The 26101-nt window shown below is 46.8% G+C and overlaps 1 protein-coding gene across 1 annotated transcript in view; it reads left to right on the forward strand.

Annotated features, from left to right (window-relative positions):
• LCP2 (lymphocyte cytosolic protein 2) overlaps positions 1-26101 on the forward strand; it is a 1189974-nt gene that overhangs the window by 573073 nt on the left and 590800 nt on the right. Inside the window, exon 9 of the mRNA XM_073573677.1 lies at positions 16918-16975. Coding sequence (XP_073429778.1) covers positions 16918-16975 — 58 coding nt within the window. The remainder of the gene's footprint in view (positions 1-16917; positions 16976-26101) is intronic.

Here is a 26101-nt window from a genome sequence, read left to right on the forward strand (position 1 = left end):
TGATAAGTGAACTATGTCACTTATCACAGTTTGGCGGCTGTGGGATGCGAATAAGGAGTTGGCGCTAAGGGGGCTGCTAAATGTGCGCACAGAGGCGGCGCAAAGGGGGATGGAGGGGGTAAAAAGAGGGGGAAGGGGGGATGAAGAGAGATCGGACAGGGATCAGGGATTAGCACTTACGCTTGTAGTTAGGTGGTGCAAAGGGGGGTTAAAAAAAAGGAAATCAGCAGGCACAAGCTATGATAAGTGAACTATGTCACTTATCACAGTTTGTCGGCTGTGGGATGCGAACACGGAGTGGCGCAAATGGGGCTGCTAAATGTGCGCACAGAGGTGGCGCAAAGGGGGATTGAGGGGGGTAAAAAGAAGAGGAAGGGGGAAGGGTGGGGATGAAGAGAGATCGGACAGGGATTAGCACTTGTAGTCAGGTGGCGCAAAGGGGGGGTGAAAAAAAGGAAATCAGCAGGCACAAGCTATGATAAGTGAACTATGTCACTTATCAAAGTTTGGCGGCTGTAGGATGTGAATATGGAGCTGGTGCAAAGGGGGCTTAGGGAAAAAAAGCAAGCACGAGTGTTGATTGGTAAACTGCGTCACCAATTAACGCTCGGCAGCTGCTAAATGTGCGCACGGAGGTGGCGCAAAGGGGGGGTGGAGGGGGGTAAAAAGAGGGGATAGGGGGAAGGGGGGATTGGGGGGGATGAAGCTAGATTGGGGGGTGAAGCTAGATTGGGCAGGGATCGGGGACCAGGCAATACTTACAGTTGTAGGGTTTTCTTCTTTCTTTAGCAGGTATTGTGATGCTACAAGCTGCTGTGGCACCACAATACCCAGTATCCAGCACACCAGGAGATCCAGACTAGGGATGGGCGAGTCTACTCGCTAGGACTCGTTACTCGGCGAATAGTAAGGGACTCGCTGGACTCGTTACTCGGCGAGTCTCCCAGTGATTACTCGCACAGTAACGAGTCCAATGCAAGTCAATGGCAATCCTAGTTTTGTCAGTTTTTTTTTCTCACTCGCTAGACTCGCTATATCACATCGCTGTCAACAGCGAGTCTGAGCGAGTCTGAGCGAGTCTGAGCGAGTCTACGATTCTGAGTCCTGTATACTGGATTCGGGACTCGCTTATACAGAATCTGTTATGTTCCTACAAGTTTCCAAGACAGCCTATGTCAACACACAGCGATTGTGAGCGAGTCTGAGCGAGTCTACGAATCCCGAGTCCTGTATACTGGATTCGGGACTCGCAAATATAGAATCTGTTATGTTCCTACAAAGCTTCTGAGACAGCCTAGCGTGTTAGGTCAAAAAACTTTTTTAGATGGACAAGCATGTTAGCCAATCATATTCAGTAATGTTGGTTGTGGCAGGACTATGATTGGCTTCTGTCCATCGTGATGCCTATGTCATGTATGAGAGGCGAGGCTGTATATAAGCCTTTTCCACCGCCATTTCCTCTACATTCCTGAGAGATCTGAGATAGAGCAGGGTGAGGTAGATGCTTGAGCAGATCATAGGGATTGTCAGTTAGTGTAGGGAAACTTCAAGATTCCTTATATTAAACCCAAACAGCTCTTCTGAGAGCTACCAGGAGGACAGAGGAGTACTGTGTAGACTGTAGGCAGGCAGGCAGGGAGGATCAAGCCTTACAGTGCAGTGCACAGTGCAGGGACTAGTGTGCAGCTTCACTGCTAGGTGTCAGCACACACACTTACCCCGCCAGCAAGTGACGCCTACAGCACCACCTAACTCCATCTCGGTGACTGTGCATTTGTCAACAATGTCACAAAAACCATAATTTCCCAAAAAAGAGGTTGCAAAGGGACGAGGTCGTGGCCGTAGCAGTGCAGGGAACATCACTTGAGCGATCTCCCTGCAGGCTGTAGTCCACTGGATGTTATGCCCATAGGCAGGGTCAGTGGGGAGCCAAAGCAGGGGCCGAGCCTCCACCAGATCAATCAACTGCAGCGTGTTGACAGTGACACGGGCCATGATTGCTCTGTATTGCTCTGTGTGTGTGTGCGTATGTCAACTCGACTCGGATTATTTCCTGTTTGCTCAAAGCATGGTGTGTGCTAGAGAAAATCGCTTCCCTCGCCTCATCGGTGCTAAATAAGACAAACAAATGCGAGTTTGGACTCGGACACAGCAGCAACAAACTGTTGCGAGTGGGGTTTACAAATCGCCAATGCAAGCGCTTTCCGAGACACATCTGCGATTTGTAAATCGCACATTACTCGCTAAGACTCGCTTCCCCATTCATTAACATTGGACTCGCTAGACTCGCAACGAGTAGCGAGTCCCGGAATCGGACTCGCTAGAGTCAAGCGATTCCGAGTAATTTAGGACTCGCCCATCACTAATCCAGACGTATGACCGCTCTCTAGGGAATCCTCAGCTAGTGTGAGGACCCCCTGCAGAGCTGTCATACAGGTCACAGGCAGGTCAGGGACAATTCACAGAGCGGTCACATCGCTGCTGTGACCTGTCATTGGTGGGATCGAATGATAATATCGATCCACCAATCCATGCACTGCCTGGTGACCGTGACAACCGCCTAGGATCGGAGCTCACAGCTCCAATTCAAAGGCAGGTCATGCCCAGGTCATCAGCAGGGCACAGAGCGGTCACAGAGTGACCGCAGCTGTGCCCTGTGGTTGGCGAGATCACCGATCTAATCGATCGTGCCAACCAGTCCTGCAGGCCCTGCTGGGCCTGTATCAGGTCCCTGCCTAGGATCGGTGCTAATACAGCACCGATCCGGACCGATACTGGCAGGGCAGAGCGGCGCTATAGCGCCATTGTGCCCTGCGATTGGCGCGATCGATGCGATCGGCGATCGCGCCAATCCGGGGGGGTTTTGCCGGTGCCTGGTGATCCAGGATCGAGTACATCGGAACTCAATCCTAGCCTAGGACATCATTGTTTCAGCCGCTCTGATTGGCTCAAACAATGAGAAGCACTGTGATTGGCTGTTTCAATTTCAACAGCCAATCACAGTGCTCGGGAGGAAGGGAGGGCGGCGACAGACCCCAGGATGCCGAGGCCATCTACAATAAGGTACGATGGCGTCGGAATTATAGTACAATCATCGCGACGTCGCATTAAATGCCATGACGTACTATCCCGTCCCTAAGAATTAAGTCCCAGGGCACATGGACGAGATAGTACGTCTCATGGCAGAAAGGGGTTAATAGCTGGTAATGGAGTAAAATGATGTTTGTGTTAAAAATGAAGAGGTTCGACAGGTTCCGGGTACTGATGTAAGGAAAAATAAATGCTTACCATGACTGATCATAACTGAAGGTGTAAGATGGTTTACAGAATTGGAACAGACAGCGGTCCATAGATCAGGTCCTAAGTAGCACACACACCCCCAAGATGTAAGAGGGGAGCGTACGGCGACCTGGTAGGCCAGAGCCTTGGTCATTCCGCCCAAATTTGAAAAATAGTTCTGAAAGTGAGAAAAGTGGGGGGAAGCACCCGTTGAGAAATCCGGGTGGTCCTGACCGAGCAAAAAGGGGATTGTCATAGAGGCGTACGCGCCAGCGAGTAGCCGTAAGCTACTCGGGTATGATTGCTCCCGGTTTGGTTCAACACCCCGCATATCGCGGGCCTCGCTCAACAACCGGCCAGACAAAAGAAGGTGGGGAAGTTTGAGAAGGGTAAATGAATGGGACGAGATTGTCGGGGATGACAATGGTAAAAGGAAGGGGGTGTGTATGGAAGTGGACTGACCTGTGAACCTGTCTGAAGTAGGAAAGTGAATGCGAGATGTGTCATAAATATACTGATGTGAACTGGTGTATACATAAGGGGAGACAGCTAGAAAGACTGGAAGATGAAGTACTGGGTTTTTGCCACTAGGGGGAGACAAAGAACAGCAGAAAAGGAGACTGTGCAGTACTAAGGTTTGGCCACAAGATGGAGACAGAGAACAGTAAGGAAAAGGCTTAACATCAGCTTAAAGGCTAGGAAACCGCATAGTCGTGGTGGGCGGGGTTACAGGAACTCGAGAGGGGAATTCCCAGGGAGGGGAATAAAAAGGGTGAGAGAGTTCCAGAAGGAAGCCAGTCCATGGGGAAGAGCTGAGCAGAGGAAGAGACTGAAGGAGAAAAAGACGGAAAGTGCAAGAGCTCCAGAGGAGACTGGAAAAAGAGACGGTTATTGGGATGGCCCTGACAGGAAAGCCGAAAGACAGAGGAAGCCTGGGGGTAGCAGACGGATAGACTCGGACAGGGGAAGCGCTGTGGTGGTAGGCCTAGGGCAGCCACAGCTATAGAACGGTGAGAGACGTCAATTGAGGAAAGAGAGGAAGGTGAAAGGTACCCGGGCCTGTGTGTACGGAAGCTGTCATGTAGCTGTTGTGTTGCTGTGGTCGTCGGGAGGACGGCCAATAAAGTGGACCTGTTGAACGTACACCGGTTTCAGTCTCCAGCCTGTTCGCGGTGAAAAAAGGACCACCCCCCAGTCGGCTCATGTACCTACAGCACCTCCTCCCTCTGTATCATCCCTGACTCCTCCCCATTCCCCGTATCACCACTGACTGCATCACTCCTCCTGTATCACCGTGACTGAGCCTGGAGCGCTCGCCAGGGCCCTGGGGTACTCAGAACCGGCTGGTCATTTAAAGAGATGTTTCACAGTGACGGTGACCCGGTCACTGGACCTGGGCATCCAATAAAAAGGGGATATTTACAGGGTTAAAAATAAAGAGTTTGTAAAGAGTTTGTAATAAAGTGTTCATGACGCCACCTGTGGAATCTGATGAGAGGCAACCAGCACTGCAGTGCATATCCTCTGGGACTAAGGTGATGCAGCAGAGTTGGCAGAGGCAGAGCTTTGTCCCAGGGCAGATGTATGATGTTGAGGGAGATGGTGATGTAGTGTTAGACAAGAGATGTAGTACTGCTGAGAAGGCGTTGCAGAAAGAATTCAGAGGACACAGCTGAATGCAGTTCCAAAGCTTTACTCACTGCTCTGGTGCACACAGATGCCTACTTGGTGCTGCATCCTCCAGGTGAGTGATCCAGCAAACTTCCAGGTAGATGGGGAACACATTTCCAGAACTCCCTTCAGTGTGTTCCTTTCCTGACCATCTCACTGTGTTGGTTTCTTGCCTCTCCTGCCCAACACCTCACAGTCAGTGTCCTAGGCCAGCAGCCGCGGACCTTGTTGGGCAACATCCTCTTTGCGTTCCTTTGCTCCCTTATGGCTGCCTTTCTGGCAAAGATAACTATGGCGTATTATGGCTGATGGCTAAGGTACCTAAAGGTGCCTCTACTTCTGGCTTGCTAGTTGAGTCCTGTGTTCACTCCATTAGGCTAGGGTGCCGGTGAATCCGTGCAACCTGGTCCCTGCGCTTACGGATCGGGCCCCACGGAAAGTATGGTCACTTGTCCATGCCCCCAGGACCCCTTCCCTCTTCATGGAGCTTTCTTCAGTCTCTTTAATTCCCAGCAGCTCCTGCTGACAGGGAGCTGCTGAACACATATGCTCTCACTTCCTCCCCTCAGGGAAGACTCTCTCTTTACTAACCTATTGCTCTGAACCTCCTAGCTCCACCCACCTCCCAACACCCTTTATGACCCAAGCAGGGGTTATCCAGGGTGCCCTGCTACTATAGGGTGTGTGCTGGTTGCAGGTGTAGAGTACTATCAGGTGCCTCCACCTTACCTGGGAAGAGGGATACCACACCTCTAGGTGAGGTGCAGTACCTCTTTGGCGACTGAACCCTCAGGGGTGCCACAAGCCCCTCTCCCCCTGTATTACCCCTGACTGACAGTGTCCCCTCCCTTTGTATCACATCTGACTGCATCCCCTCCTCCTGTATCCCCCCTGTCTGTGCCACCTCCTCTTGTATCACCCCTGACTGAGCACCTTCCCCCTGTTATCACCCTTGGTTGCACCACCTCCCTCTGTATCACCCCCGACTGAGCACCTTCCCCCTGTACCACCCTTGGTTGCACCACCTCCTTCTGTATCAGCCCTGACTGCTCCCCCTTCCCAGTATCACACCTGACCCAACCCCTCTCCCCCTGTATCACCCCTGACCGCATCAATCCTCCTGTATCACCTTGACTGAGCCCCTCTGCAGTCCGCAGGAGGCGTACATGTCAGCTGTTATCAGTGATGCCCGCACTGCTCTCTGAGTAACTCTGGGATGAGCTGTGAGCAGGACGTCCTCCCAGCGTGTACATCACCACTACTCACGGCTCCGCTCAGAACTAATCAGAGAGCAGCGCACGTCACTTATAACACAGCTGACATGCTCACCTGCTGCAGACTGCGGCTCATGATTTGTAAGTAACAGAGCGCTCTTGCACCCTGATGGCTTTTTATCGCACTGCTCTTACCTATGATAAACAAGCAGGGAGAGAGAGTGGGGCAGCTCTTGTTAAGGCTAAGGCTAGTTTCACACTTGCGTTCGAAGGCGCAGCGCACGGCCGTCGTGCAGCTCCGCCCCCTGCCGCACCCCCTCCAGTCAGCTCATCGTATCGGCGCATGACGCTGCATGCGACCTGCGTACCCTATCATTAGCATTGGGTACGTAGGCTGTGCGCTGGTATGATTTTGACTGCGCTGGCGCCCTTTTGACGGTGCACCGAGCGCACCAAAATGCAACACGTTAGCTTTGTGTCCTCTTCTCCCAGGCTGTACATCACAACTCGGGTAGTAAATTGTGCTGTCATCTATAATGCAAGCTCCTCTCCCCCACAGTGTAAGCATGAGGGGGAGAAAGGTGACTCCATGCTACAGTTGCAATGGTTGAAGAAGGGGCCACCTGCCAGCCTAAAAGTGAGTAAGTGTAAATGGGGGGCCTTTATTCTAGGGTGAGAGAGGCTTAGGGGCTAAGTTACTTACGAATGACTGAGGGCCACATTAAATCATCTCTCCTTTCACCCCTGACTGACGGCACCCCCTTCCCCTACATGACCCCTGACTGAGCTCCCCCGCCATATCACCGCTGACTGAGCTCCCTACCTCTATATCACCTCTCCCTAGCTCACTATATCACCCCTGACTGAACCGCCTCTCTTGTTTCACCCCTGACTGCACCACCTCCTGCTGTATCACCCTGTCTGAGCCCCCTTTCCCCTGTATTACCCTTGACTGCACCCCCATGTATCACCCCTGACTGTGCAACCTCCCTCTGTATCACCCCTGACTAAGCCCCTTTACCCCTGTATTACCCCTGACAGAGCCCCTCTGCTTCTGTATTGCCATTGACTGCACCAACTCCCCGTTTTGCCGTGTCTTAGCCCATTTACCCATGTATTAGCCCTAACAGAGCCTCTATCCTCCTGTATTACCATTGACTGCAACACCTCCCCCTGTACCACCCTGTCTGAGCCCATTTACCCCTGTATTACCCCTGACCAGGGCCAGACTGGCCACCTGGCAATTCTGGCAAATGCCAGAAGGGCCTGTATGGTCATGGGCTGCCTTGTCTGCTATGTTGTTAACAGAATTGGTATTCTCAAGACACCCATACAGTTACGAGCTGTGACAAAGCATAAAGTCTCTGCCTATCACTTACCCCAGCAGGTCACAGGCATCATTAGAAATATTGGTCTTGTAGTCAATGCTTTCCTCCATCTATGGTAATATTAGTAATACATCCCATCTGGTGCTTGAGGACAGTGACAAATGCCAGGGCTGAATTTCAGTCCCAGTCCGTACCTGCCCCTGACTGCACAACCCCCCCCTATATCACCCTTGACTGCACCACCTCCCCCTGTATCACCTCTGACTGAGCCCACTCTCCTGTATCACACCTGACTGCACAGCCTCCCTCTGTATCATCCCTGACTGAGCCCCTCTCCTCCTGTATTACCTCTGACTGCACCCCTTCCCTCTGTATCACCCCTGACTGATCCCACTAACCCTTTATCACCCTTGACTGTTCCACCTTCCCTGTATCACCCTGCCTGAGCCCCTTTACCCCTGTATTACCCCCAACTGAGCCCCTCTCCTTCTGTATTACCATTGACTGCATCACCTGCCCATGTATCAACTCTGACTGAGTCCACTCCCCTGTATAACACCTGACTGCAAAACCTCCCTCTGTATCACCCCTTACTGAGCCCCTCTCCTCCTGTATTACCCCTGACTGCACCTCCTCCCTCTATCTCAATCTGACTCATCCCACTCCCCCTGTATCACCTCTGTCTGAGCCGCTCTCCCCTTGTATTACCCCTGAATGACTGTCACCTCCCCCTTTATCACCCCTGCTGAACCACCTCCCCGGTACTACCTCTGACTGAGCCCACTCCCCTGTATCACCCCTGACTGAGCCCACTCCCCCGTATCACCCCTGACTGAGCACATGCCCCCGTATCACCCTGACTGAGCACACTCCTCCTATATCACCCCAGACTGCACCACCTCCCTCTGTATCACCCCTGACTGCACACCTCCCTCTGTATCACTCCTGACTGAGCCCTCTCCTGCTTTATTATCCCTGACAGCATCATCTCCCCCTATATTAATCTGACTCATCCCACTCCCCCTGTATCATCCCTGGCTTCACCATCTCCCCCTGTATCACCCCAGTCTGAGCCCCTCTCCCCCTGTATTACCCCTGAATGACTGTCCCCTCCCCCTGTTTCACCCCTGCTGAACCATCTCTCCCATATCACCCCTGACTGAGCCCACTCCCCCTATATCACCCCTGACTGCAAACCTCCCTCTGTATCACCCGACTGAGCCCCTCTCCTCCTGTATTACCCCTTACTGCACCAGCCCCCCTATATCAATCTGACTCAGTCCACTCCCCCGTGTCACCTGTTATGAATGGGTCACCGAGGAGAAAAAAGAAAAACAAGCTAAGTCACAGAAAACCAGAGAGGTTGGTAACTGCAGATTGCAGATCCCTGATCCTACCACACAACTAGCAGCAGCCGTGGAGCGTACCTATGATGTTCCTACATGCTTCGTCACTTTTTTATGTTTCGTCACAGCTGGAGGACTAAATAAGCCTGAAGCATGAAAAGGGGAAAACTAACTGCCCCAGAGCAGACCCCAAAGGAATAGATAGCCCCCACACATGTATTGACGGTGAAACAAGATGAAGGCACAAACAGGCAGGAAAATAGGCTGAGCAAATGATGGGGCCCAAACTAACTAGAAATGAAAGGAAAGACACTGCAAACTGCAAAAAACCCTACAAAATAATGTCCAACACTTCTGATAGCAAAATTAACCCTGGAGTCACTAGACTTCTCCCACTATATCAGCACTCTGAAATATTCTGAGACAGAGCAAAAAGAGACCAAACTAGTAAGGGACAAAAAGCCAATTGGCAAAATACTGATAAATAAGAGTGGAAATTTAGCACAACCCCCAGCCGGGGCTGGCTGACCACACAAAAAACTGAATAGACCAACAAAATCAAGTGTGAACATTAGCAGAAAAACTTAGCTTTAGATGACTGGAACAGAGCTGAAAACCAAGAGCTGACAAGCCAAAAGGAATCACCAGCAACTGAATAGGGCGTCGGCTGTCTTAAATCCAATCTGAGACTCCTGAGGTCCAATCGTCATCCTCATTCTCAGCTGGCAGATCTCCACCGATCAAATCAGCCTCACTACCTCCTGTTACCACCAGAGGGAGTCTGGAAGGAGAACTCACAACTGGTGAACCAGAGAATGAACTCACAACAGTACCCACCCTTGAGGAGGGGTCACCGAACCCTCATCCACGCCACCAGGCCGATCAGGATGGGCCTGGTGAAAAGCACGAACCAATCTATTGGCATGAATATCGGAGGCAGAGACCCAAGAATTATTCTCCTGACCATAACCCTTCCATTTGACCAAATACTGGAGTCTCCGTCTAACCAAACGAGAATCCAATATTTTCTCTATCTCATATTTCACATTGCCTTCAACCAACACAGGGTCAGGAGGTGCTGCCATAGGAACCACTGGCTCAACAAACCTCTTCAACAGAGATTTGTGAAATACGTTATGGATCTTGAACGTAACTGGAAGAGCCAATCGAAACGAAACAGGATTAAGAATTTCCAAAATCTTATAAGGACCAATAAATCTTGGCTTAAATTTAGGAGATGCAACCTTCATAGGAATATTCTTAGACGACAACCAAACCATATCACCCACTTTAAACCCTGGGACCAATGGTCCTATGCCGGGTGGAAAATCGCTGGGCCTTTTCCAGAGAGAGTGACAACTTATCCACCACTTGGTCCCATATCTGCTGCATTCTCTTAACCACAGTGTCCACACCTGGGCAGGACGAAGATTCCACTTGCCCTGAAGAGAATCGAGGATGAAACCCAAAATTACAGAAAAAGGGTGACATCAAAGTGGCAGAACTAGCTCTATTGTTCAGTGCGAATTCGGCCAAGGGCAAAAATGAGACCCGATCATCCTGATCAGCAGATATAAAACATCTCAAATAAGACTCCAAGGTCTGGTTTGTTCTCTCAGTCTGTCCATTGGTCTGGGGATGAAACGCGGTGGAGAAGGATAACTGAATTCCCAGATTGGAACAAAAGGCTTTCCAGAATCTGGAAACAAACTGGACTCCTCTGTCGGGCACAATGTTCTCAGGAATCCCATGTAACTGAACCACCTGTTGTAAAAACAAGGGCACCAACTCAGCGGAAGATGGCAACTTTGGGAGTGGTAGAAGATGGACCATCTTCGAAAATTTATCACAAATCACCCAGATAAGTCATTCTCTGAGAGACAGGAAGATCAGAAATAAAATCCATTGAGATATGGGTCCATGGCCTCTTGGGCACCTGCAAGGGCATCAACAACCCACTAGAACGAGAACAGGGTTTTGACCGAGAACAAGTCCCACAGGACTGTACAAAATTCCTGACGTCACGAGATAAGGCAGGCCACCAAAACGACCGACTTACCAAATCTCTGGTACCAAAAATACCTGGATGACCAGCCAATGCGGAGCAATGAATTTCAGACATCACTCTTTCTCCACTGGTCAGGAACATAGAATTTTCCCATAGGGCAACGCTCAGGTTTATCCTCCTGAAATTCCTCCAGGGCGTCTCAAATCGGGCAAAATGGCAGAAAGAACTACCCCCTCACCTAGGATGGTAGTAGTCTCGGTCACACTAAGAGAATTGGCAAAGAAACTCCTAGAAAGGGCGTCTGCCTTAACATTCTTAGTGCCTGCAAGAAAAGAGATCACAAAATTAAAATGCGTGAAAAACAAGGCCCATCTAGCCTGTCTAGGATTCAAGAGTTTGGCCGACTCCAGATAAATCAAATTCTTGTGATCGGTGAGAACCACAACTTGATGTCTAGCTCCCTCCAACCAATGTCTCCACTCCTCAAATGCCCACTTCATGGCCAACAATTCCCGATTCCCCACGTCACAGTTGCGTTCAGATGGGGAGAACTTTCGAGAAAAGAAGGCACATGGATTCATCTTAGAAGTCACAGGGTCTTTTTGGGACAAAACAGCTCCTGCACCAATCTCAGAAGCATCTACCTCCACCTGAAATGGAAGTGAGACATCAGGTTGCCAAAAAGCTGGAGCTGAAGTAAATCTCTGCTTAAGCTCCTGAAATGCTGAGATAGCCTCAGGAGACCAATTCAGCACATCAGCGCCCTTCTTGGTCAGATCAGTCAGTGGTTTGACAATACCAGAAAAATTACCTATAAATTTACGATAGAAATTAGCAAAACCCAAAAACTTCTGGAGGGCCTTCAAAGAAGTAGGCTGAACCCAATCATAAATGGCCTGTACCTTGGCTGGGTCCATTTCAATAGTCGATGGAAATAAGATAAATACCAAAAATGAAATCCTCTGTACACCAAAGAGGCATTTCGATCCCTTAACAAACAGAGAATTCTCCCTGAAAATCCGGAACACAGTCCGGACGTGTTCCACATGAGAATCCCAATCACTAGAAAAGATCAAAATATCTTCCAGATAGATGATCAAAAACTTATCCACAAAGTCACGGAAAATATCATTCATAAAGGACTGGAAGACAGAAGGGGCATTAGTGAGCCCAAAAGGCATCACCAGGTACTCAAAATGTCCCTCCGGAGTATTAAACGCCGTCTTCCATTCATCCACGTGCTTGATGCGAATAAGATTATACGCCCTCCTGAGGTCAAGCTTAGTAAACCAGCAGGCACTCTTAGCTCTGGAGAATAAATCAGACATCAGAGGTAACGGGTACTGATATTTAACCATCATCTTGTTAAGGGAACGATAATCAATACACGGTCTTAATGAACCATCTTTCTTGGCCACAAAAAAAACCCAGCACCTAAAGGTGATGAGGATGGTCTAATATGACCCTTCTCCAATGACTCCTTAATATAGGATCGCATAGCATCATGTTCGGGTACTGATAAGTTGAAAAGCCGACCCTTGGGAAATTTACACCCAGGCATCAACTCAATTGCACAGTCATAACTCCTATGAGGAGGCAAAGATGCAGACTTGCTCTCACTAAATACATCAGAAAAATCGGCTAGATAATCAGGAATATCATGAGACTGAGGAGAGGTGGAGAAAACAGGAGTGTCCCTAAGAACACACTGACAACCCCAACTCACCACAGACCTAGATTTCCAATCCAAAACTGGATTATGAGTTTGCAACCAAGGAAAACCCGGAACAATAGTATCATGCAAATTATGCAGCACCAAAAATTTACAATTTTCTTGGTGGTCTGGGGCAACTCGCATTGTCACCTGGGTCCAAAACTGAGGTTTATTCTACGGCAAAGGAGTAGCATCAATACCCCTCAAAGGAATAGGCGTCCGCAGAGGCGTCATGGAAAAACCACAACGTTTAGCAAAGTCCAAATCCATCAGATTCAACGCTGCTCCTAAATCCACAAAAGCTTTAGTGGAAAACGTGGATAAGGAGCAGATCAGAGTAATTGCCAAAAGAAACTTAGGTTGTATACTGCCCACAGCAAATGTGTGTGCAAAACGTTTCTCTCGTTTTGGGCAGACAGAAATAGTATGAGAGACGTCTCCACAGAAAAAACACAGCTTATTACGCCTTCTAAACTCCTGACGTTGCGCCCTAGACAAAACCCCATCACATTGCATAGGTTCAGACGTTTGTTCAAAAGGTGGCAGCGCCTCCCGTGTAGTTTTACGTTCACGTAAACGCCGATCAACTTCAATGGCTAATAACATAGAATCACCCAGACCAGAGGGAACAGGGAATCCCACCATAACATCTTTTACGGTCTCTGACAAACCCTTTCGAAAGAGAGCTGCCAATGCACTATCATTCCATGTAGTAAGGACCTCCCACTTTTGGAATTTCTGACAGTATAACGCTGCAGAATCCTGACCCTGGTTTAATGCCAACAGGGTTCTCTCAGTTTGATCAACAGCATTAGGTTCATCATACAACAACCCCAAGGCTTGAAAAAATGCATCCACATTAGTCAGAATAGGATTTTCAGGTGTCAGAGAAAAAGCCCAATCCTGGGGATCGCCACGCAGCAAGTAGATGACAATTTTAACCTGCTGCACGGAGCTCCCCGATGAGTTAGGCTTCAAGGCCAGAAATAATTTACAATTATTCTTAAAATTCAGAAATTTAGACCGATCCCCAGAAAACACATCAGGAGTAGGGACTTAGGTTCAGCAGCATGTGACTGAATGAGGTAGGTGGAAATTCCCTGCACTTCAGTAGCCAGCTGCTCCACACGATCAGACAATTGCTTAATCTCCATTAGGAAAAAGAAAAAAAAATCCTCCTACGGCCCCAGAGAAAAAAGAGGAAAATATATATATAAAAAAAAAAAAAAAATTCTGACACTTTTTTTTTTTTAACAACTTTTTCCTGCTTTTGAGTACCCTAGAATCTGCGGTATAGGCTGTTATGAATGGGTCACCGAGGAGAAAAAAGCAAAACAAGCTAAGTCACAGAAAACCAGAGAGGTTGGTAACTATGCAGATTGCAGATCCCTGATCCTACCACACAACTAGCAGCAGCCGTGGAGCGTACCTACGATGTTCCTACACGCTTCGTCACTTTTTTATGTTTTGTCACAGCTGGAGGACTAAATAAGCCTGAAGCATGAAAAGGGGAAAACTAACTGCCCCAGAGCAGACCCCAAAGGAATAGATAGCCCCCACACATGTATTGATGGTGAAACAAGATGAAGGCACAAACAGGCAGGAAAATAGGCTGAGCAAATGATGGGGCCCAAACTAACTAGAAATGAAAGGAAAGACACTGTCTGCAAACTGCAAAAAACCCTACAAAATAATGTCCAACACTTCTGATAGCAAAATTAACCCTGGAGTCACTAGACTTCTCCCACTATATCAGCACTCTGAAATATTCTGAGACAGAGCAAAAAGAGACCAAACTAGTAAGGGACAAAAAGCCAATTGGCAAAATACTGATAAATAAGAGTGGAAATTCAGCACAGCCCCCAGCCGGGGCTGGCTGACCACACAAAAAACTAAATAGACCAACAAAATCAAGTGTGAACATTAGCAGAAAAACTTAGCTTTAGATGACTGGAACAGAGCTGAAAACCAAGAGCTGACAAGCCAGAAGGAATCACCAGCAACTGAATAGGGCGTCGGCTGTCTTAAATCCAATCTGAGACTCCTGAGGTCCAATCGTCATCCTCATTCTCAGGTGGCAGATCTCCACCGATCAAATCAGCCTCACTACCTCCTGTTGCCACCAGAGGGAGTCTGGAAGGGGAACTCACAACTGGTGAACCAGAGAATGAACTCACAACAGTCACCTTTGGCTGCACCACCTCCCCCTGTATCTCCCCTGTCGGAGCCCCTCTCCCCTGTATTAACCCTGACTGACTGAGCCCCCTCTCCCTATATCACCCCTGACTGCTGCTCCTCCTCCTGTGTCACCCCTAACTGAGTCACTCCCCCTCTATCATTTACTAAGCCCCTCTCCCCCTGTATTACCCTTGACTGTCTGTGTCCCCTCCTCTTGTATCACACCTGACTGCACCCCTCCCACTGTGTCACCCCTGACTGAGCACCAGTGGCGTAACTATAAAGTTATGGGCCCCGGTGCAAACTTTCAAATGGGGCCCCCATGCTAAAATACATGCACATGTCCGCTGCACACACCTTGTACACACGCGGCTCCGCTCTGAACATCTTGCACACATGTGGCTGGCTCCATACACCTCGTACACACACGGCTCCACTGCGCACACCTCGTACATGCGCGTCTCCACTCCATACACCTCATATACGCACGGCTCTGCTCTGTACACACACGACTCCTCTCTGTCCACCTCATACACATGCGGCTCTGCTCCGTACTCGTACACACGTATCACCTTGACTGAGCCCCTCTCCCCCTGTATTACCTCTGACTGACTGTGTCCCCTCCCCTTATATCACACCTGACTGCATCTCCTCTCCTGGTATCACCCTTGTCTGCGTCACCTCTTCCTGTATCACCCCTGACTCAGAACCTTCCCCCTGTATCACCCCTGGCTGCACCATCTCCCCCTGTATCACCTCTTGCTGCACCACCTTCCTCTGTATCACCCCTGACTGTGCCACCTCCCTTTGTATCACCCCTGACTGAGCCCTTCTCTTCCTGTATTACTCCTGACTGCACCACCTCCCCCTATATCAATCTGACTCATCCCACTCTCCCTGTATCACCCCTGGCCATACCACCTCCCTCGGTATCACCCCTGCTGAACCCCCTTTCACTGTATCACCCTTTAACTCTTTTTCACCCTTGACTGCACCCCTCCCTCTTTATCACCCCTGACTGAGTCTGTCTCCTACTGAATTACCTCTGACTGCACCCCCTTCCCCTGTATCACCCCTGACTGCGCCACCTACCCTGTATCACCCTGTCTGAGCCCCTTTACCCCTGTATTACCCCTGACTGAGCCCCTCTCCTCCTGTATTACCATTGACTGCACCACCTCCCTCTGTATCAAACCTAACTGAGCCCACTCCCCCGTATCACCCCTGACTGAGCCCACTCCCTCAATATCATCCCTGACTGCACCATTTCTCTCTGTATTACCCCTGACTGCACCACCTCCCCTATATCAATCTGACTCATCCCACTTCACCTGTATCACCCGACTAAACCCACTCCCCCTGTATCACCCCTGACTGCACCACATCCCTCTGTATCACCCCTGACTGATCCCCTCTCCTCTTGTATTACCCTTGGCTGCACCACCTCCCCCTGTATCACCCCTCTCTGAGCCTCTCTCCCCTTGTATTACTCCTGACTGACTGAGCCCCCTCACCCTATACCACCCCTGACAGCTGCCCCTCTTCCTGTATCACCCCTGTCTGCACCATCTTCTCCTGTTTCACTCCAGACTGGGCACCCTCCCCCTGCATCAACCCTGACTGTGCCACCTTCCTCTGTAACATCTCTGACTGCACCTCCTTCCCCTGTATCACCCCTGACTGAGCCCCTCTCCCACTGTATTACCCCTGACTGACTGTGTCCCCTCCCCTTGTATCACACCTGACTGCATCCCCTCTCCCTGTTTCACCCCTGTCTGCGCCACCTCCTCCTGTATCAACCCTGAATGAGAACCTTTCACCTGTATCACCCCTGGCTGCACCACCTCCCCCTTTATCACCCCTGGTTGTGCCACCTTCCCCTGTATCACCCCTGACTGAACCGTTCTCCCCCTGTATCACTCCTGACTAAAACTTTTCCTTCCCTACTGCTAACAAAATGAGGCCCTTCATAAAAAGTTATGGCCCTATAGGTGGCAGAGAGATTTCTGTAAAATGTGAGAGGGATATGAGGTAAAGCTTGCACTCCCAGGCAACACCTAACCATGTGGTCCCAGTCATTTAATTTGCAGATGCTAATTTTGTTGTATAGTGTAATGTAAAATGTTAAATAAGTATGTTTGTGTCATGCATAAAAAATAATGCTACTGTTTTTATACAGATTCCTGACAAGTCTTCTTCAAGTCAAGAAAGTCCCAAACTGCCAAAGACATCAAAACGTATGTGGTATCCCAATTACAACAATTATTTTGCTATTGAGTAGCACAAAGAGCTAAATCTATCTCAAAACAAGATCTTTATATCTATTTGGCCAAATATTGTATGTATTTTTCATAAAATTATAACAAACAGAATGGTAAAGAAAATATTGACTGTAAAATTGCTATTGCTTCATTTAAAATCACTATGAGGTTATTGATGTGACTTATGTGCCAAGCCAAGGAGAACTTCTTCTTTAACACATTATTACACTGATCAATGCTAATTGCAGTACTAACATATGGTTAACAAAGGCATTTAAAGATGGTCACTAAAATGCCTGTTAAGACATTGTCAGTTTTCCAGGTCTGTTGCATTTTGACTAAAATAGCAGTAGTCTGTAATAACTAAATATAAGGTAGCTCACAAGGAGATATTACTAACAATCATATCAAGCATACACCCAAGGGCATACTGTCCACTACAGACCATGTGGCTTCTATAGGACTATATAAACTGGGGGGTCTGGTGCCATGCAATAAAAGCCCCCCACTATCCTAGACAATTGGCATAATTTCAATGGTGAACCAGTTGAAAAGGATAGTGCAGCAGGGAGCCATCAGCACTGTGTGTCTGAGACCAAGAACAGCAGTTGTGATGATGTCACTAGATATCACCTGCTGTGTGGCGCCTCATTCTGCACACTACTCAGACCAACGCAGCCTGTAGACTGAATGGGGAAAAGGGAGTATTACTTATTTTTATTTAATGCCAGGACTTGTGGGGGGTCTGTTGGGCACATGATGTTGTGTGAGGGTCCATCATAATATGTGGTGACTATGAAAGTGTGGGGGGGATTATACCTTATGGACCAGGATACTTTGTGAGGGAGGCTTTTAGGGCCATCTGTGATTGGGTGTTTGACAGCACGCAAAGACAGCAAACCGATGAACAATTAAACAAACATTATTGATTCTCTTGGAGAATATTACACCAAACCTAAATATAATTCTCCAGCATCTGTAACACAGCAGCAAGAACAAATACAGTGGCGCCTCCTGGTACTCCAACCCCAAGGAAGATAAAACTCTGGTCCTAGGATAGCGCCACAAATACAGCATGGAAGGCAAGACAACAGAATGCTACATAGCACATGATCCCAAGTTTCTAACAGCCCAACTAATGGCACTATTATCTGGTAACAGTGGCAGAACTTAGTCCTTCCAAGACACACCAACAACAATTTCCAAACATGTATTTTACTTTTTTGGGATCAGTCCCAGTGGCTGAGTAGAGGTGCTCTTATATTTCACAAATCAGCGTTATAAACTGGGGGTTCGAGGTGCTCACCACACATCTAGCAACATAGTAACATAGTTATTAAGGTTGAAGGAAGACTTTAACTCCATCTAGTTCAACCCATATGCTATCCTAAATTGCCCTATCATGTTGATCCAGAGGAATGCCAAAAAAACCCATGTGGCAAACAGTAAGCTTCACATTGGGAAAAAAATTCCTTCTCGACTCCACATACGGCAATCAGACAAGCTCCCTGAATCAACGCAATATTAAGGAAACTAGTGTATATACCCTGTAATATTATACTTTTCAAGAAAGGCATCTAGATAAGTTACCTGAGGGGTCTAGTTTGCAAAATGGTGTCTCTTATGAGTGATTTCCAATATTTAGGCACATCAGAGGCTCTCCAAATGCGACATGTCGTCCACTAATTATTCCATCAAATTTTGCATTTAAAAAGTAAAATGGTGCCTCTTCACCGCTGAACCCTGCCATGCCCCCAAACAGTAGTTATACTCCATATAGAGAAGTTGCACAACAATTTGTACAGTGCAATTTATCCTGTTACCTTGTGAAAATGCAAAATTTGGGGCTGAAACAAAATGTGTGTGTGATAAATCAGAGTTTTTTTTATTTTCATGACTCAGCATTATTAAACTCCTATGAAGTATCTGGGTGTTAAAGGTGTTCACCACACATCTAGAAAAGTTACCTGAGGGGTCTAGTTTCCATAATGATGTTACTTGTGGGGGGATTCCACTGTTTAGACATATTATGGGCTCTCCAAACTCTACATGGTGTCTGCTAATTATTCCAGCAAATTTTGCATTCAAAAAGTTAAATGGTGCTCTTTCCCTTCCAAACCCTGCAATGCGCCTAAACAGTAGTTTTTGCCCACATATGGGGTATCAACATGCTCAGGAGAAATTGTACAACACATTTTGTCATACATATTCCCGTGTTACTTGTGTGAAAATAAAAAAATTGGGGTCTAAAGTTAAACTTGTGTGAAAAAAAGTTAAATATTCATTTTTTCCTTGTATGTTTCATTAATTTGTTAAGCACCTGAAGGGTTAATAAACTTCTTGAATGTGGTTTTCAGCACATTGAGGGGTGCAGTTTTTAGAATGGTGTCAATTTTGGGTATTTTCTGTCATACAAACTCCTCAAAGTAACTTCAAAGTGAAATGGTCCCTATAAAAAATTTGTTTTGTAAAATTTGTTGCAAAAATGAAAAATCGCTGGTCAAATTTTAACACTTTGTAGGGAATGCTACTCACTTAGGTATGTCGGGAGGATAAACAGGAAGTGTTTCCATTTAAACATCCATGTTGGTCTATAACTGTGTCATAAACCATCCACAAGCCAAGGAAAAATAAACAGCCTTCATTGCAGTCAAAACAAAGAAAACAGTTCTTTGGACAGAGTTTCTTGCCAGCCAGTCCTGGTCACACAAGCTGGATAGCATCCAGTACACTGGCTCAGTCTGGATATCCCACACAGGATGTCTTCTCCCTCCACTGACATCCATGTGCCAAACAACAGCCTCCATTTTAACATTTCCAGTTTCCTTCTATGATGGAATCACTGACTGGGTGGATCAGGGAAAAGCGGTAGATACAGTATATCTCGACTTCAGCAAAGCATTTGATAAAGTATCTCATGCTATTCTTATTGAAAAAATTACTAAATATGGGATTGACAAGACTACGGTTAAGAGGATTCATAACTGGCTCAGTGATCGTACTCAAAGAGTGGTAATATATAACCATATATTACCGCACATTCAATTGGAAAAGTGTTTCAAGTGGGGTACTACAAGGTTATGTCCTGTCCCAAGTATAATTCAAAATTTTTATACATATATAGATAAGGGAACTGAAGGTAAACTAATCAAATTTGTAGACGATTCAAAGTTAGGTACAATAGCCAACACTAGAGAAGACAGAGAAAGGATTCAGAAGGATCTAGATAACCTTAAACAATGGGCAGTGACTAATATAATGATATTTAACAGGGAGAAATGCAATATTCTTCAACTGAGCAAGAAAAACGAAAATTGCATCTATAGAATGGGAGGAATAGAACTAACCAACAACATGTGTGAAAAAGACTTGGGTATACCAATAGATCACAAACGGCACAAAAGTCAACAGGGTGATGCAGCAACAACAATGGCAAACACAGTTCTAGGATGTATTAAAAGCAGCATTGAGTCTAGCTCATGTGAAGTAATTATCCATATCTACTCCTCCTTGGTCAGGTCTCATCTGGAATACTGTGTCCAGGTCTGGGCACCACATTTTAAAAAAGACATTGAAAAGTTCAGAGAAGAGCTACCAGGAGGGTAAGCTGACTGAAGAGTATGTCCTACAAGGAACGGTTAAAGGATCTGGGAATGTTTAGCTTGCAAAAAAGAAGGCTAAGAGGAGACTTAATAGCCATCTACAAATATCTGAAGGGATGTCATAGTGTAGAGGGATCATCATTATTCTCATTTTCACATAGAAACATGAGAAGCAATGGAATGAAACTGAAAAGAAGATACAGATTAGATATTAGAAAAAAAACTTTTTGACAGTTAAGGTAATCAGTGAGTGGAACAGGTTGCCACGAGAGGTGGTGAGTTCTCCTTCAATGGAAGCCTTCAAACAGAGGCTGGACAGATATCTGTCTGAGATGGTTTAGTGAATCCTGCAATGAGTAGAGGGTTTGACATAAGGACCCTTGAGGTTCTTTCCTACTCTTTCATTCTATGTTTCTATGAACATGTTAACCACACCAAGATGTGAGGTATGTGGGCAGTCAGACCTGCCCATCTCTCAGCTGCTTGTAAAACCTGGCCCAAATGCACCAAACAATCCTCTTATGTGCATTAGAGCAATACAGGATTGCATCACAGATGACACCATCTCTGTGATACATACCTCCCATCAACTATATGTCCGGTAGCTGCCTTACACCTTATAACTTCATAGCAAAAAATTATGTTTTAAAAATTGTGCTGATGTAAAGTAGACATATGGGAAATGCTAATTATTAACTATTTTGTGCGATATAACTGATTTAAAGTCATGAAAATTGCAAAATTTTCACCAAACTTCCATATTTTTTTACCATATAAATGCAAGTCACATCGAAAACATTTTACCGCTATCACGAAGTGCAATACGTTAAGAGAAAACAGTCTCAGAATCAGTGGGATCAGTTGAAGCATTCCAGAGTTATTTTTTTTTCGTAAATTGACAATTGTCAGAATTGTAAAATTTGACCTAGTTAGGAAGGTGAAAACAGACTCAGGGGTGAAGGGATTAAAAAAACGGGATGTACATTTCACATATTGAATCTGATAAGTAGTGCATGTAAATAAATAAACCACATATTTTCTTTTGCAGTTTATGCATTTTTATGATATTTTTGGTTTTAGTAACAGGATATTTAAAAGTTTGTAAAAACATGAGTGGACAACATTTAAATTGTAGGTGGCCCCGCATCTACCAATCAACATAACACAGCCATGCTGTAGAAGTTTTTTAGACTCTGCAAATAGGCTGGATGAGAGAACCTGTCCAATTGTGGGTGTCTTTCCTGCTACAAATTTAAACCTTGTTGTTATTACAGATTTGAAATTTGGATAATTAGAAAGAGCTTGTAGTTTTTTCTTGATAATGTCACATATTTGAGAACATTCATGACTTTATACTGTGGAAAAAGTGACGGGTGGAGAGGACCTAACTGATGATTGTTCCTATAAGATAATGACATGGTTGTGTAGTCTCTAGATTTGTCTACCTGCTCAGCATTTTACACACATCCAAAAAGAATATTTCCACTTAGATAATCAATTGCATACTTTGCTGCTTTCATTAAGAAAGTTACTGTCTTTACAGAGGTTTCTTTTTCTGCGATTAACTCCCCCAACAGGTATATTATTAAGTGCATGGGGATGATGGCAAGAATGGCATAAAATATTATATCACCTGCAGTTCTCTTACAATAGGGAACAATTTCAATCCTGCTAGTGAAACAGTTACCAAGGTACCAAGGGAGGTATTACTGAATTGTTGTTTGTATTTTTTAAATACTTTATATTTCTTTTTACTTAACACTTCTGTCTGGTGCAATCCCCATTAGGAAATGAGTTACATTATTGGCAATGCCATCCAGTGTATATCTTGCCACGTGTATGCAATCCTTGAACAGCCGATCGAGGGTGCATACTGAGGTGCGAGATGTGAGATCGTTGTGCATTTGGAAGCCCAGGTACTGGATCTAAATGTGCAGCTAGCAACACTGCGATCCATATACAATATGGAAAGGAGTCTGCTGCTCACTGAGCAGACGCTCAATGGGATAGATGAGGGGGAGGATGGTAGTATGGAGCTTCAGGACAGTAAGGCAGCTAGCTGGGTGACAGAAGGTGGGGTATAGGGAAGAGCGCCAGTGAGGCTAGTTCTGATCTGGCACACTCCAATAAATTTGCTAAGTTGGCAGATGAGAGGAGTGTCATTGCAGGGGTAGCACTGCTGCAGCAAGGCATGTCCTCTGATTCCCGGAGGAGTGTAAGGGGGGAAATAGGAGAGCAGGGCAGGCCAGACAGGTGCTAGTAGTGGGGCAATCAATTATTAGGGGAAAAAATAGGGCAATCTGTCACCAAGACAAGTATCATCGAACAGTCTGCTGCCTACCTGGCACTAGAGTCCGACACATCGCTGATCGGGTTGACAGACTATTGGGAGGGGCTGGTGAGGATCCAGCTGTCATGGTGCACATTAGCACAAATGACAAAGTTAGAGGTAGGTGGGATCAATGAAAGATCACCCAACCCGCAGGTACAGGGGGACCTATACTTCACCCCAGGGGGGTGGCTTTGCCCCCCTGTGGTTACGATCGCTCTGATTGGCTGTTGAAAGTGAAACAGCCAATCAGAGCGATTGTAATATTTCACCAATGAAACTTGGTGAAATATTACAATCCAGCCATGGCCGATGCTGCAATAGCATCTTCCATGGCTGGAGACACCGATCAGACCCCCCACCAACTGACGGGGGAGATCCGCCAACGTCAGTATTTGCTCCACCCTGCCTTCCAATTCCCCCCTCCACCTTCTGATTCCCCGCTGCCTCCCGATCCCCCTGGTACCTCCCAAGTTCCATTGTCTTTCGGTCTTCATGTATGGGCACTGCCATCGCCCAAAATGGCAGGCGCATACTCAGTGCGCCCGCCGAATCTGCCAACGGCAGATTCATTCATTTCTTCCAGGTACATTTTGATCACTGTAATAAACCCTATCACAGTGATCAAAATAAAAAAAGGAAATAAATCCGCCTTTATCACCCCCATAGATAGAGACAAATAATAAAATAAAGAAAATATTTTTATTTTCCGTTAGGGTAGGGGTTAGAATTAGGGTTAGGGTTGGAATTAGGGTTAATATTAGGGTTAGGGGTGTGTTGTGGTTGGGGTTGGGATTAGGGTTGTGGTTAAGGTTAGGGTTGAGTTAGAATTAAGGGGATTCCACTAGTTAGGCACATCAGGGAATCTCCAAACGCGTCATGGCGCCACCATTGATTCCAGCCAATTTTGCATTCAAACAGTCAAACAGTGCTCCCTCCCTTCCGAGCCCTGATATGTGCCCAAACAGTGGTTTACCTCAACATATGGGGTATCAGTGTACTCAGGAAAAATTGAACAACAACTTTGGGGGTCAAATTTCTCCTGTTACCCTTGGGAAAAAATTGGGGGCTAAAAAATTATTTTTGTGGAAAAAAAAAATCTTTTTTATTTTCACAGCTCTGCGTTATAAACTTCTGTGAAGCGGGAGTGTGGCCTGGAGCTGGATGGAGGAAGATGTGTGAGCTCTGAGCTCCCATGAAGCCATCTCTACAAAGCGACTTTTAAAAGCTTTAATGAAGAATCTCATCCTAAAGACCCTTTGGATATAAGAGATACATCTATTGGGAACATTTGGGTCTCTTTTGGTTGTTTTCTGAGAGAAATTCCTGAAGTTATAACACTCTGAAGTCAGCAGTGAGGAACAACAGCGGTGACTCAGCAAAACTCCTGCTTGCCAGAGACTGGGAATCATCACTGCAGCAGGGTGTCACAGACAAGAGCTGAAGCAACTATTTGGTGAGCAATGAAACCTGAGGAGCAGGATGCTCCAGTCTGAGGGGAAAGTGAGGACTGGAGGAAAAGAGAGAAGATAACCCCGCCGGGTGCAGGAGAAGCTGTGAGTGACATGCAGAACGAATGACATGCAGCAAGGAGAGAGACAGGACGTCAGTTAGAAGAAGGTGCTGGCGGGATCCCCATTCCTGAATGCTGAGCAGACATCGGGAGTCTTTTGGGCTCTAATCCTAGTGTGGGAGCCAAAACATTCGAACCTGGGAGGAGAAGAGGACGCTGTTTAGGGAGGTGGCTTCGGATTGGAAACAAGCAGCTGATTATTCCTGTTAAGGCAGGAGATCACCGCAGGCCCGAATTGTTGCAGGAGGAGGTCACCGCAAGCCCGGATCGCCATAGGAAGTGAGAAAAAGCCGGCGGGTGTTAAGAGAGCTGTGATTGACAGGCGGCGCCGGGTCTGCGGGAGCAGGAGCTTTTGCAGGTCCCGATAGGCTGCAGGAGAGGAGAAGAGATCGCAGAGGAGAGCGGAGGAGTCAGCTGAGCAGGAGCAGTTATTGAAAGCTGATCTGCGGCCCCCAGAAGGAAGGAGTCCAGTGCCTGTGAGGAGGAGGAGGTGTGCTGGGTCCTCCTTTGTGGTGGGTGTGCTGGTGTGGGGTGCTTCTTGGGCATCTGTCTGGATTAGGCTCATACTGTAGTACTGGTGACAATGCGCTGAAGTTGGGGAGCAGAGGGAGAGAGGCGACTGGACTTTAAGAAGGAGAAATAGGATCCTTTGATTACAACATGTTTAGGGGCTGTTAAAGTCTGATTTTGCGTGTTTGGTGAGTGCTATCAAGCCTTTAAGCTTGTCAATGATTAATATTTGATACATCTCTGCAGTGTTACTGTCTGGGGGTTTTTCTTCAGTGTTGTTAGTTCTTAGAGGCGTGTTTTGGGATAATCAGGATAATCAAAAAACCTTCAGTGATATTGCATTTATTCACTTCCACTTTTTAAGCAATACACCTGACATATATAAAGGTATATATCTAAAATGTCCCCAAAAAAAGGGGGATTCTCCACTGGGTAAGAATCAAAGGACAAGAGTTACTACATACCAACCAAAAACGATCGCAAAGGGAGATTGTTGTGGGCTCATTTTCGGGTTTGCCTCTGGCTTCTGCTGAGGGTTATGGAGCTGGCTTTGCTGACAGAGGAGTAGTGAGTTCTCTATCTGGACTCCCTCTGTTGGTGAAGCTGATCTAAATGGCAGAGACCGGCCACCTGAGGAAGATGACTGTGATTGGACATCAGGAATTTCTGATTGGATTTAAGGCAGCTGACTCCCTAGTTTCTTGCTGGTGATTTCTCCTGACTGTGGCTTCTGGTTTCCGGTTTGGCTCCTGCCTTCTTAAAGCTAAGTTTTCTCTGCTATTGTTCATATGAGTTTTCATCTGGTTTACTTAGGTTTTGTGTTCAGCCAGCCCTGGCTGGGACTGGGCTGAATCCTCATTTTGTCTTTGATCAGTTGATCTCTTTTGCTCTGTCTTCAGAATATACCTGAGTGCTGATATAGGGAATTGAAGTCTAGCGACTTCAGGGCCTTTTTCTATCAGACGTGTTGGACATTTTTTGGCAGAGTTTTTTGCGTGATTGCAGACAGCAGCTTTTCTTTCCTGTCCTTTCTAGTTAGTGAGGGCCCTATCGTTTGCTCAGCCTATCTTTCTATCTGTGTTTGTGTT

This window comes from Dendrobates tinctorius, unplaced genomic scaffold (genome assembly GCF_039654945.1).
Source record: "Dendrobates tinctorius isolate UK_male_01 unplaced genomic scaffold, ASM3965494v1 ptg000036l, whole genome shotgun sequence".
NCBI lineage: Eukaryota > Metazoa > Chordata > Amphibia > Anura > Dendrobatidae > Dendrobates > Dendrobates tinctorius.